This window comes from Anolis carolinensis, chromosome 4 (assembly GCF_035594765.1).
Source record: "Anolis carolinensis isolate JA03-04 chromosome 4, rAnoCar3.1.pri, whole genome shotgun sequence".
NCBI classification, from domain to species: domain Eukaryota; kingdom Metazoa; phylum Chordata; class Lepidosauria; order Squamata; family Dactyloidae; genus Anolis; species Anolis carolinensis.
Genome location: NC_085844.1, coordinates 139,463,859 through 139,478,635, shown reverse-complemented (window position 1 = coordinate 139,478,635; position 14,777 = coordinate 139,463,859). Strand labels below are relative to the sequence as shown.

At 39.5% G+C, this 14,777-nt stretch overlaps 1 protein-coding gene across 8 annotated transcripts in view; it reads right to left on the bottom strand.

Moving 5' to 3' along the window:
- Positions 1 to 14,777, bottom strand: part of kiz (kizuna centrosomal protein) — a 128,548-nt gene that overhangs the window by 79,922 nt on the left and 33,849 nt on the right. For 7 of the 8 annotated variants that reach the window (XM_062977920.1, XM_062977921.1, XM_008109097.3 and 4 more), the window contains 2 exons: positions 9,374 to 9,436; positions 2,906 to 3,068 (listed from right to left, as the gene is read on the bottom strand). In XM_062977920.1, the coding sequence (XP_062833990.1) occupies positions 2,906 to 3,068; positions 9,374 to 9,423 (213 nt within the window). In that variant the 5' untranslated portion in view covers positions 9,424 to 9,436. The remainder of the gene's footprint in view (positions 1 to 2,905; positions 3,069 to 9,373; positions 9,437 to 14,777) is intronic. The other variant, XM_008109094.3, reaches the window with a different exon arrangement.

Below are 14,777 nucleotides of genomic sequence, written 5' to 3'. Positions count from 1 at the left end.
GGTTGTGACAGATCCAAAATAGTTTCACCCATTTCACTGGGAAGATAGTTAAGCATATGGTTAAAGTCTCCCACTGAAATTAATGGAAATTTCAAATGCCCTATTTTGAGTGATTTGGAGGCACACAGTAATAAATACATTGTACACAGGCAGTAGCTGAGTTATGAACATCTGAATTACGAACTGGCCTCTCCCCTCCCTCCCTTGAAATCTTAGCTGTGAGCCGAAGTGTGTCAATATCTCTCAACCCCCTTTTCTTTTTCTTCCTATGGATATTTCTCCTTATGGATCTCTCCAAACCCTGTTTCCCTGTTCTTCCTCTTGATCTCTCCAAACCGATTTTTCCTTTTCTTCCCATGGATTTCTCCAAACCCAAATTCCCTGTTCTTCCTGTCGACCTCTCCTTTATTCTCCCCGTATCTCTCCACCTCTCCTCTCCTCACCTTCATGTTTAACATAGAATCATAGAATAGTAGAGTTGGAAGAGACCTCATGGGCCATCCAGTCCAACCCCCTGCTAAGAAGCAGGAAATCGCATTCAAAGCACCCCCGACAGATGGCCATCCAGCCTCTGCTTAAAAGCCTCCAAAGAAGGAGCCTCCACCACAGCCCGGGGGAGAGAGTTCCACTATCGAACAGCCCTCACAGTGAGGAAGTTCTTCCTGATGTTCAGGTGGAATCTCCTTTCCTGTAGTTTGAAGCCATTGTTCCGTGTCCTAGTCTGCAGGGCAGCAGAAAACAAGCTTGCTCCCTCCTCCCTATGACTTCCCCTCACATATTTGTACATGGCTATCACCAATTAATTGCCCTGGCTCAATGCAATGTAATGCTGGGATTTGTAGTTTGGTGAGGCAGCAGCATTCTTTGGCAGAGAAGGCTAAAGACCTTGTAAAACTACAGCTCCCAGAATCCCATAGCAATGAACCAAGGCAGTTAAAGTGGTGTCAAACTGCATTCATTCCACAATATAGGAGCTGAGGAAGCTGGGGCAGGATAAACAGGAGAGGCTTCTGGAGGGAAGTGTTAGAATAATAGAATCATAGAGTTGGAAGAGACCTTGTGGACCATTCAGTCCAACCGCCTTCCAAGAAACAGGAAAATCAAATTCAAAGCATCCCCAACAGATGGCCATCTAGCCTCTGTTTAAAAGCCTCCAAAGAAAGAGCCTCCATCACAGGCTCCAGGGTTATCCATTTCTATGTCCCCCACCCCACTGCTTGGAAGCTTTGGTGTTTTTTTAAAAAGGGATTCTAATTTCATAGGAACTATAACATGCACCTTCTGGGCAAATGACAAAGAGTGCACTTTTTGACGGACCTGTTCTGACTTATAAACAAATTCAACTTAAGAATGGATCTACAGATCCTATCTTGTTTGTTACTTAGGGACTGCTAATATATAATATATAACACACATATAGTTTTAAATTGCATGGATATTCTGGACACATTAATGACTTTCATTTCTGAGGTATATCATGAATGCTTGAAGTTTAAAATATTCCTATGCACTGTGTTTTTTTTTGGTACATTTTATTGCATTAACACATATGGCACTTCATTAGTTCCTTCTTCCTTACATATGGGACACCATATACCAATTTATTTTTGCTGCAGCAAAGAAGGCAAATGCTATCTTAGCCTGCATTGATAGCAATATAGTTTCCAAGTCAAGAGAAGTAACAGTCCTGGGTAGCAATATAGGGATGACCAACTCTACAGTTCCCAAACTAATTCAGCCAGGGTGCGGAATCATAGGAGATTCAATAACATCTGGAGTTCCACAGCTGTCCACCCTTGTGCTAACAAACATGGAATGGAAACCAAGAAAGACATGGACAGTGAAACCTCAAAAGTAATACACTTCATCAGTCAATCTTTTTTTTTATTCAACAACAAAAGGTCATTGAAGAATGCTTCAACAGCCAATAAAATTAAGCCATGTGGTATACAAATAAATACGTATGTATGAAATTTGTATTTCATATATGTTTGGGGAATGTATTTATTGCAGGACCAACCCATTTCATAACTAGCAACTAGGGACCCAAAGAACCATAATATTAAAGGAAGAATAGTCAGAGTCCACTGTGCCTTCGATCTTTCATTAATTTCCAAAGCTAAAAGAGCATGTTTGTTCCTCAAATTAACGGCAACCTCCTGTATTCACAAATTGTATTCCATGGATTCAACCACTGACAACTTGAAAATAGTCCACAAAGAAAATTCCAGAAAGCAAACCTTCATTTTACCATTTTATGTAAGGGCGAACTCTTAACTATGCCTTTGTATATAATGGAACTTTAGCATCCATGGACTTCAACATCCACAGAGGAGTCTTGGAATCAGGGCCGGTCGGAGATAAATTTAAATATTAAGCGGGGGTGCTGAAAAGCGCCCCCCGCCGGCCCTGCCTCCTGCGCCCTGGCCCCGCCTCCCACCCAGCGTGCCCTGGCCCCGCCTCCCACGCTGCGTGGGAGGCGGGGCCAGGGCACGCTGGGTGGGAGGCGGGGCCAGGGTTGGAAAGAGGGAGGCTTCGCCGCCCAGGGAGGGGAGGAGGGGATCCCTCCTCCCCTCCCCGGGCGGCGAAAGAGGGAGCCACAAGGCCAGGGCGCACTGGTCGGGCGGCGGGGCACCGTCAGAGCAGTGCCCCGCCTCCCGCCCAGCCTGACGGCGCCCCCCGGGACCTGCGCCCGAGGCGGCGGCATCACGTGGCCTCTCTGGTGGGGCCGGCCCTGCTTGGAATCAAACCCAAGTTAATACCAGGAGCCTCCTTATACATATGAGGTACAGGAAATGAATTATTCTAAAATGGATTTCAAGGCTGATTGATACCAGATTCATGAGTCTGCTCAGTCCATTTCCATCAAAATTTTTGTCTATCTTAAAAGTACAGAATATAATACCTTTAGCTTCTGAAGAGACTCTGAACTTGAGGCAAACTTCTTAATATGAGCTTCAATTGAATCAAATTCTCTCAACAAATCTTGGTTACGAAGCAATGATTTCTTTTGACGTTCACATATTTCTTTCAGGTATTTTTTTAGCTGCATGTATTTCAAATTAGTCCTATAAAAGGGGGAAAGAACAAAAACATTACTACAACTGAAATACAGAGATAAAGGTAATGCCATGCTATGTACACCAGATTACTTTTTTGAAGACAAATATTCCTGTACAAACAATTCTCATGGGGATCTTGCCCTTACTTCGTACATCCTTAAAACAATTGCCATAGTATTTGTTTCTTTTCCGTACTGAACCTGTACAGAGATTTCTTCTATGAAATATTCAATGAAACAATCAAGAAAACAATTCTACATGTCTAGTCCATTTAAAGTGAACTTCTCCAGTACTCCATACAATTCTATTTCTCTTGCAAGGCTCAACAACAGAGACTGGGAATTCATGTTTATTATATGAGTATCCCATGCTGTGTTTCACTGCATTTGGATAATGTATACTCGCAGTATAGAAATATGTGCATGGTACAACCATTGTTTTGGATTGGGCCACCAAAAATGGCCATTAAAGTTGACTACTGGAGGGAAATAAGGCTGAGAAAAGATGCATTAAAACAAATGGGTTAGTGTTGAGGATCAGGAAAAATAAATATTTTTCCATTTGTTCTAAGTACTGGAGATCAGAAACTTTTCAATCCCAGCTCCTAAAGGCAATATTAACTAGATTCTTGTATCACCCAAGGAAAAACACAGGAAACAAGCTCATGTCCAAACAGAAGAATGACTAACTTCAAAGGATCAGTTCCATTGTCTTCACTGATTCTTTAAAAATTGTAATTTCCAAAAATCAAAATTTACTTTAATATATAACCTCATCTTGCAACTGGCTAATAGGTGACAGTGCAAGAAATACAAATTGGGGCAAATAACAATTCAATTTACCTGTCCAATTTACCTGTCCGAACATATCTTCCCCTATGAGCCCACAAGAACCTTAAGATCTTCTGGAGAGGCCCTGCTCTCGGTCCCACCCGCCTCACAGGCACGGCTGGTGGGGACAAGAGACAGGGCCTTCTCGGTGGTGGCTCCCCGGCTGTGGAACTCCCTCCCCAGTGACATTCGGCAGGCCCCATCCCTTTTGGGGTTCAGAAAAAAACTGAAGACCTGGCTATGTACGCAGTAGGGTTGTCCATATGTTCGTAAAAATTCTCCTACCGTAATTATTTCGTATTGTTCCCGTTGTTTGACATGAGTATTGAAACTTTTCCCCTGGGCGCAACTGGCAATGTAATACGATCCATCGTTGGCCCATTCTGTAATTGTGTCTTAAATTTTTCGTTAATTTTTTTCCTCCAAAAATTTTTTAAAAAAATATTTTTTAAATATTATTATTTTTATTTTTTGTTTGTTTCTGCAACCTAACATGAACGGGAGCCTAGCGCAGCCTAACATGGCTCCTGCTCCCTGCCAATCAGAGTCTTCCACGATGGCTAAAAAAGGTGGGGGCTAGCGTCCTCCGCGTCCACGTGTAGAATCGCTATAAAAATCGCCTCCGCACGGAGCCAAGCCATTCTGGGTTGGGATACCGAGGAGAGAGGGTGGTTTGCGCGCGCCATGAAGCTGAGAGGGCAAAGTGACTGGGGGTAGAGGGTTGTTGCTGCTTAGATATTGTGTTGGGGGGAAATTGGCTTGGGGCAGAGTCCTTGCTGTGGATGTTGGGAAATTTTTTTTTCCAAAGGAGTCTGCGTCCCTCCCCGCTAGTGCTGAGCTTTGGGTTGGTTCCTTCTCCTGAGGTAGACCTTTTGCCTTTCTATTTTTCCTTTTTTGGAATAAAGCAATCACCCCATAAGCCTTTCCTTCCAAGCCTTAAAAGGAGGGAGCTTGAAAATTATAGTTTTCTAAGCAGCACGTCTGCTTCCCTGTAAGCGCTGAGCTCCTGAGGGAGACCTTTAGCCTTTCCTTTTTAATTTTTTTTTGAATAAACCAATCACCCCATAAGCCTTTCTTTCCAAGCCTTAAAAGGAGGGAGCTTGAAAATTATAGTTTTCTAAGCACGTCTGCTTCCCTGTAAGCGCTGAGCTCCTGAGGGAGAACTTTTGCCTTTCCTTTTTAAATTTTTTTGAATAAAGCAATCACCCCATAAGCCTTTCTTTCCAAACCTTAAAAGGAGGGAGCTTGAAAATTATAGTTTTCTAAGCACGTCTGCTTCCCTTTAAGCGCTGAGCTCCTGAGGGAGAACTTTAGCCTTTCCTTTTTAAAATTTTTTTGAATAAAGCAATCACCCCATAAGCCTTTCTTTCCAAGCCTTAAAAGGAGGGAGCTTGAAAATTATAGTTTTCTAAGCACGTCTGCGTCCCTGTAAACGCTGAGCTTCCCTCACGCTTTGTTTATAATCCCAAGCCCCCGAGCTGAGTGTTATTGCATCAATTACAAAGACACACATTGTTTTCAAACCTAAAGGGTACATTGGAAGAAATAGTTTCCAAAGGACGTGGGGCACCCGCCAAGGCATTGCTTCCCTCACGCTCCATTTCTATTCCCAAGCCTTGGGCTGAGTTTTATTTCTGCAATCACAAAGTCAGACATTGATTTGATTCAATAGAGGGTCCACAGCAATTTATAGTTTCCAAAGGACGTTGCCAATCCTGTCAAGGCATTGCTTGGCGTGTGCTGCATTTCTAATCCAAAGTCCTCAGCCAGAGTTTCATTTTTGCAATCACAAGGTCAGCCAGTGGCACCATTGATCAAAAGGTTCAAAGGCAATTTATAGTTTCCAAAGGACGTTGCCAATCCTGTCAAGGCCTTGCTTGGCGTGTGCTGCATTTCTAATCCAAAGTCTACACAAGTAGAAGAGGGACTTTTACAGTGATAAGAACCCAATTGAACAGGAAATAAGACTTTCAAAACAGGAACAGGTTTCTTAAAATATAAAAAAATAGTATATTATAAAAAGTTATAAAAATTCGCCAAAAATCATAGGAGACAGGAAACATTCTGCAATTTGTTGAGCAAAGAGTGTGGAATGTGTTCTCCCACTGTACCAAATTTGATGAGAATAGCTCAAGAAATGAGGGCGGGAGACCCCCAGAAAAGTCCCCCCCCCCGGTTTCCTGTTTTTTGGCGATTGCGCATGCGAGTCCGCCATTTTAGAAACATTTTAGAAACATTATGAATTTTCGGAAATATCCGAAAATTTTGGGTGAAACATTTAGAAATAATTTCTACATCGAAGAGCCGGCACCCCCTACTTTAGAAACGAGAATTGAAACATTTTTTCCATCGATCAGACAAGCCTAGTACGCAGGCATTTGAAGAATAAGCATGTGTTGTCTTCGGCGTGGTCTGAATTACAGCTCTTGTATAAGGTCTGGTGGATGAATGGCATAAGCACTTTGCATTGTTTTAAACTTTGTATATTGTATTTTATGACTATTTTATTTCTGTTTTAACTGTTTTAATCATTTTAGTTTATTGTATATAAGTGTAGTGGCATCAATTGCCACTTGTAAGCCGCCCTGAGTCCCCCCGGGTGAGAAGGGCGGGGTATAAATAATTGAAATAAATAAATAAATAAATAAAAATTTAATTCTCATTTCAAATAGAAGACTATATTTTAACATATAACTTTATGCGCGCCATGCAGTCATGCCGGCCACATGACTTTGGAGGTGTCTACGGACAACGCCGGCTCTTCGGCTTAGAAATGGAGATGAGCACCAACCCCCAGAGTCGGTCACGACTGGACTTAACGTCAGGGGAAACCTTTACCTTTTTAAAATGGATAAAGCAGCAGTAATAGGAAGTTTTGTTAAACGATATCTTAATAAAAAGTAAAATGTTTTAGGGCAATATTATTTTAACATTCCTTAAGATGTATTTCATCTATCTATTTTGAGCTTTACAATATTTCATACTTAGACATTGAAGAAGCATATACTTTCCACTCCTCCAAATGGAAGTGATCTCCATATAGCAATGATCTCTAGGTGTTTTAGACTTCAGCTCCCACAATTCCTAACATCTGGTAAAGTAGCTGGGATTTCTGGGAGTTGAGGTCCAAAACACCTGGAGGTCCAAACGTTGGGAACCACTGCCATATAGGCTGCATCCATTCACATATCTTGGCTTCTTGAACTGTGATATGCTTAAACAGCATGCTGCTATATGCAGGATATCTGCTCTCTCTTCATGTGCATGGTTATTCGGGTAACCACAATTAAATATTATAGCCAAACATAGAACTATGGTAAATGTAGATTTAAACATAAAATTGGCTTTGATCATGTCTTTTTTAGAGGCAACTAACCGTAGGCCTTGGTTCGGATATAATGTAAGATAGTAGTAAAATTCAATTTCATAGTTTCTTAAAAAGCTAGCTGGCCACTTGACTTTTAAAAAAAATCCAGATGAACTTTTAAATAAAACAAAACTACTCTCACCAAAATCAGTGGGTATTATATGTGCCCAGGACAAATGCATAAAAGCTTTGGAATCTTCCCCCTGCAGGTTGTACTCCAAATTCCTTTGTTTATAGGTACACACTAGTTCCCCAAAATCTACTCCCATTTTTTTGTCCAAAATTTGCATCCAAATCTCTCAAAGCTTCTTCCATGAGTCATTGCATTGACTTAACTACACTAGTCTATTATACCAAAGAATATCAACATCTAAAATGGACTTTAATTTTTATCTTACTTGCTATTTTAAGATCCATTTAAAAGTATAAAGGCTTATTGTGACACAATATATAACACATACATCACAATTCAGTTTCTAAAATACCTCAAGGCACTGTAATTTACTTGTACCTTGTGAGGTCTGTTCTAGTGTTATACTCATGGCAATGTGAGGACTTTCTTCCAGCACTCTATAGACCTTTGGAACAGGTTTTGGGAAAGGGACTACAAGAGGGAAATAAACTTGTCCCCATTGGCAGCTGGTACTTTCTATGTGTGTGTGAGTGGGGAGGGGGGATAAATGTAATTCTATGTTTTTTAAAATGAACTGTAAATTAGCTATCCTAAGTGCTGAACCTATTTTGCCAGCCTATTAATATGGAAGCCCCAAAATGCCACTGTAGATTCCTTGTACTTCTATTTATGGAAGCAAACTATTGAATGCTGTCAACACTTTTAAAAACAATTACTTGCACCTAGTGTAGTAAATTAAATAATTACTGTTACTTACAGTTATATTTAACAGTAACTTTCCCATTTCACGGCAGTACTTTTAGTTACTTTACAATCATCTGAAAGCTACAGTAGAGTCTCACTTATCCAAGCCTCGCTTATCCAAGCTTCTGGATTATCCAAGCCATTTTTGTAGTCAATGTTTTCAATATATCATGATATTTTGGTGCTAAATTCGTAAATACAGTAATTACAACATAACATTACTGTGTACTGAACTACTTTTTCTGCCAAATTTGTTGTATAACATGATGTTTTGGTGCTTAATTTGTAAAATCATAGCCTAATTTGATGTTTAATAGGCTTTTCCTTAATCCCTCCTTATTATCCAAGATATTCGCTTATCCAAGCTTCTGCCGGCCCATTTAGCTTGGATAAGTGAGACTCTACTGTATAAGTTAGTGGCCTCTAGTACAAAACTCACTTTTTTCTGCTAACCCCATCAATTTAGCATCCATTATAAAACACATTAAAAGCTAGAGATTAAACCATATATTTCTCTTCTACTGCTTAGTCCCCAAGTGGCACTACTTTTCCATGGCAGTGCAACTGTATGGTCCTATGAGGCAAAAGCTTATGCTGTTTTTAGAAGGTCAAAACTAAACATGCTTAAAACTACCTGACAGTAACAATAAAGGGGAAGGATGTGTTTAATACTAGCAGAAGAATTATGTACAACTGAAACATATGTTACAGTCCAGATTTGGCTGTACGACTTTAAGTGCATCAGAAGTTCCCTTAATATTAGAGACATTAATTAAGGCCAACCAAGTATCCAAATGATACTTGATCAGTGGAGGAGGTCCTGCTCTTGGTCCTACCCCTGTCTCAAACATTATTCATTATTATGGCATTGAATGTTTGCCACTTTTGTTTGGAAAGCGCCCTGAATCCCCTAGGGGAGATAGGGTGGGGTATAGTATAATTTTTTATACTATAAGTCTATAAGTAGATTTCTCTCACTTCCTATTGGCTCATCTCCATTCTTAACTATGAGTGGTTTTAAGTCAGATGCCTGTAACTCGGGGACTGCCTGTATATGAATACTGTTTTTTTTAAAAAAAAAAAAATCCCGATATAAATTCTACAAAATCAACATTTCAAAGTTGCATTACGCAACATAATAACTCTAAGGTTAACAACTATTTCCGGTTATTTATACATTTAGCTTAGTGTGTTAGTAGTTAAGAATAACAAGTATATCATGCTTAAAGAGGCTTACATGCAAGTGTCAGATTTGCTATATTCAAGCATTTCTCTTTCCAGCTCCATCCTCTTTGTTTCACTGAAAGAATAAAATGATGGAATCATTATATAAATTGTATATTCTATATTCTGTAGTAAACAAAAGATAGATTTTATACTTTTTCCAAAACGAACTACTCATTTATTTATTGTCTTGGAGCCACCAATAGCTAATTACATTGTTAATCAAAATGCTTTACCCTTCTAATCTAGATAAAGCAAGACATTTATCCAAAATAGTAAAGTAGTTATAAATGTAACCATACATTTCTTCTGATGACAAATACTTGATGACTACATATGAAGCATTCCTTCTAAGTTATTTGTAGCCTCTCACCACATGGTGGCAGGAACACAATCCAGTATTGATTGGAAAAACTGGGAAGACGACACATTGAGCAGCAGAAGACGACACATTGAGCAGATTTCGTTCATCTCTGGGCTCTATAGTCACTATACTTTACAAATGATCATGGGGCAAAGGGGCACTGGTAACTGCTCAATGTATTTCCAGTATTTATATCCCGCCTTTCTCACTCCACAGGGGACTCAGAGTGGCCTTACAGATAGGAAGCAATTTGATGGCATAAACAAACACACAATAAAATAAACAGTTACATTAAAACCAAAGACATTACAAACAACACAATTTAAAACCAATTATTAAAATCATGCTATCCAAAATCATGATCCAATGCTGTTCCATTTGTCATTTCACTATTCCTTATTATCTTATTGCACTAAAACTTGCTATCCAAAAGCTTGGTCCCATAACTATGTTATATTATGAACATCTCTTGCAGAATTTCTTCCCAGTGTATTGAATAATACTACAGGGTTTCCCCAGCCCAGAATACATATCATTGCTATGAACACAACAGCTGATTGTTAAAAGCCATCTCCTAGGATTAAAATATAACTGGGTAGAAGTATGACACCTGACATGTTATGTATGCCACAATCGTTGCAGAAGTGGATTACACTCCAGCGCACCTAGAGAGAAGGCTAAACTAGAAAGACTGCTACATCTAAACTGCAGCAGCCTTTCTGGATTAGCAGTCCACAATTGCCCATATATTCAAATCTTTTAAAAATTTTAAACAATTGAAATGATGCAGATTCAAGCAGCAGTGTTATATTCTGAAGGTATTGCTATAAAGCTATATTTTAAAATGGGACTCAAATGACACCAAAGTTGACATCAACCAGGTCTCCAAGGAAAAGCCATGCCACAGCCAGAATACATCAATCTTCGTGCAAACATATAATATAGCAAAAGATTTCCTTCAAGAACGATGACCAGTTTTCAGGAGCACTTTCACTGGGCATGGCAAAAGGGTCTTGTAGTCTCTTCCATTTCTGTGATAAGTGCTACAGTCCCAAACCATTTGAGACTATAGATGTCTGACCAAAAGTCTATTGACAGCTACTGCAATAACTGTAAAACCAATATTATATGGTTTCTAATAATTTCTCTTGCTGGTGCATTTTGCAGTAGCTGTAACTTCTGAGTCATCTTCAAGGGCAGCTCTACATCAAGCATATTATAATAGTCTAACTGGAGTTATCAGTGCAGGAACTACTGTGTTATTCGGGGCCAATAAAGTCTGAGCTGGCACCATGCAGTATGAACCACTGAATACACTTTTGATTCCAATGATAGATATAAAGTATTTCCAATCTTTGCACCCACTCCCCTTTAAAAATATTCATTGACCTAAGAACCATCAACCCAGCCAGCCTTTATAAACCTCCCTATCTATCTATCTATCTATCTATCTATCTATCTATCTATCTATCTATAAACAGCTTCAGATTACCAGCATTTATCCAGCCCACTAAAGCATCCAGATATTCATTCATTACCTGCACAGCATTTAATGACCTCAATAATGAAATGAAGTAAAGCAAAATGTCAGCATATACATGGCATAACACCTAATGATCTTGCCTAGCAACTTCAAAAATGTTTATCAGAATGGGTGGAAAGATACAGCCCGGTTACAGCTTAATAGCCATGGATAGCTCTCAATGTAGGATAATTTTGTCAGGAACCAGCTCCATAGATAGGAACAGAACCAGGCTACAATACTGCCTCTCATGGAGTTGGTTCAGTAGGATACTATGATTAACAGCATAAAACCCCATAAGGAAATTTATTTACATCATTACATCACTTTTATCCCACCCTTCTCACCCGTAGGGACTCAGGGTGGCTTACAACAGTCAGTAAAATTCCATTGCCCAAAACACATTCAATAAAACAATAGCAAAAACAATAAAATAATAAAACAGGAAGCATTTTACACCCATATTAAAGTCACTCCACTGACTGCCAATCAATGTTGTTTTTGATCTTTAAAGCCTTACATCTGTGGTTCTCAACATAATATTATCATATTATACAATATTATTATATTGTATTATTATTATTAGCCGCCCTGAGTCCCCTATTGGGTGAGAAAGGCGAAGTAGAAATACTGAAATAAATAAATATTATATTGTATTACATTATAATATTATTATCAATATTATATGTATACACAATATATTATATTATTACCATATTATTCATTCACAATATTTCATTTACAATATTAGTAAATGAAAGAACAATACAATATTTAAAAATAAAAATAATTTTAACCAACATACTGTAAACTTATCAGGATTACAATGGGAATTGTGGGCCTGCTTCTGGCCAATGAGATAATCAAGTAGGATTGTTGTTTTGCCTTCAAGTCATTGAAAACTTTGGGTGAGCCTAAGTCTAAAACTGAGGGCAGGGGTCAGGTCAATAGCCTTGGAGGGCCGCATCCGGCCCCCGGGCCTTAGTTTGGGGACCTCTGGTTTAGACTAATAATAGTAATAATAATAATAATAATAATAATAATAATAATAATAATAATAATAATAATAATTTTATTTTTATACCCCGCCATCATCTCCCCTGAGGGACTCGTGGCGGCTCACAGATATAAAACAAGCATACAATGGTATCAAATACAAAAAACACACAAATAAAATTAAAAGGCATAAAATATAATCACAGTAATTATAAAACAAATGATAAAACACAACAATAAAATCATACAATGGGCTGAGCAAAGTGCACTGAGTGAAACTTGTAAACATGAAGGAAGTTAAGGTGTTATAAGATCATGGGGAGAACCTTAAACTGGGGTGAACTCTGTGGCTATGTCGAGGAGTTAACCAACAGGCTAACTTCTGACAGACTTCTGTCAGTCCATTACAGCTGGTCCAGAAACACGTACATTTAAATCAATTAAGAAAATAAAATGCTAAAACTTTTGTTTAGATAAAAGGTAAAGGTAAAGGTTTCCCCTGACGTTAAGTCCAGTCATGTCTGACTCTGGGGGTTGGTGCTCATCTCCATTTCTAATCCAAAGAGCCAGCGTTGTACGTAGACACCTCCAAGGTCATGTGGCCAGCATGACTGCATGGAGCACCGTTACCTTCCCGCCGGAGCGGTACCTATTGATTTACTCACATTGGCATGTTTTCAAACTGCTAGGTTGGCAAAAGCTGGAGCTAACAGCGGGCGCTTACTCAACTCCTGGGATTTGAACCTGGGACCTTTCAGTCTGCAAGTTCAGCAGCTCAGTGCTTTAACACACTTCGCCACCGGGGCTTCAGATAAAGATAAGGAAAAGGTTAAGAAGCTGGGTATGCTTAGCTTAGAAGGGAAAAAAAAGACTAAGTGGTGATACAATAACCATATTTAAAAACCTGAAGCAATGTTTTCTGTTATTACAGAAAGTAGGACATTGACCTAGTCATTCAAATTACAAGAAAAAAGATTCCTGCTAAACATGAGAAAGCACTTTACTGTTAAGTGCTGTTCAACAGTAAAATGGGAAGAGGTTACATTTGGAGGTTTTTAAACAGAGGTTGGATGGTCAACTTTCAGGAAAGCATAATTTCAGTGAATACATAATTTTTACAAACATTTTTAATTTAAGAGCTATATATATATTTTAAAAATCTAAATGTGTTGTGCTCATAATCATGTATATCCCCAAGATGGCATGAAGTGTAATACGTGGAGAAGAAAAAATCAGGTTGGCAAATAATTTAAATTTCAGTTGCTGCTGCTCAGTCGTTTAGTCGTCTCCGACTCTTCATGACCTCCGACTCTTCATGACCTCATGGACCAGTCCACGCCAGAGCTCCCTATTGGCCGCTCCCAGTTCCTTCAAGGTCAAGCCAGTCACTTCAAGGATACCATCCATCCATCTTACCCTTGGTCGGCCTCTCTTACTTTTTCCTTCCATTTTCCCCAGCACCGTGATCTTTTCCAAGCTTTCCTGCTCCTCATGATGTGGCCAAAATACTTCAGCTTTGCCTCTAATATCCTTCCCTCCAGTGAGCAGCCGGGCATTATTTCCTGGATGATGGACTAGTTGGATCTTCTTGCGGTCCAAGGCACTCTCATGATTTTCCTCCAGCACCAGAGTTCAAAACAATTTCAGTAAGCTACAACAATCTGAGTCCAAATTATGAGTCCTGAGTATAAATCTGACTCTTCCGAATTTCTCAGATAGGGCCTTCTTGCTAGGCCAGGCTGAATGGGAAGGAGTAGCCTCGTGGCTTCGAAGCCTGGGAGCTTTCTATCTAGGAGAAATCTTGGTTGGCCAGGTTGAATAGCACTGAATAACCTTGCTGCTTGCAAGCCTGGCCGCTTTCTACCTTGCAGAATCCTTGGTTGGCCAGTGGGAATAGCAATTAATAGTCTCAGTGTGGCAGGTATGAATGCTGCAATTAGCCATCTTGATTAGTATTTAATGGCCTTGCAGCTTGAAAGACTGGCTGCTTCCTCCCTGGGGGAATTCTTTGTTGGGAGGTGTTAGCTGACTCTGATTGTTTCATGTCTGGAATTTCCCTGTTTTCAGACTGTTGTTATTTACTGTCCTGGTTTTAGAGATTATATTCTTCTGTATTATTTTACCACAGTAATTATTTCATATGATATTTATAATCTTATATTATCTGCTTAGAACTGGATTATATGAGGCCCCTTCTACACAGCTGTATAAAATCCACACTGAAGTGGATTATATGGCAGTGTGGACTCAAGATAATCCAGTTCAAAACAGATAATATAAGATTATAAATAGGTAATATAGCTGTGTGGAAGGACCTTTAGTCTACATTGCCATATAATCCAGTTCAAATCAGATAATCTGTATTTTATAGGCAGTGTGGATCAGGCCTAAGTGCACTCTGCCTCAGCTCTGGGTGCCATTTTGGCTGAGGGAGTTGCTAGGATATGAAGGGGGCGGGGCCTAAAGGCAGCAAGGGGGGCGGGCTAAAGGCAACAGAGTCTACCTTTCTAACTGGCAGTTAGGGGGAGAAAGGCT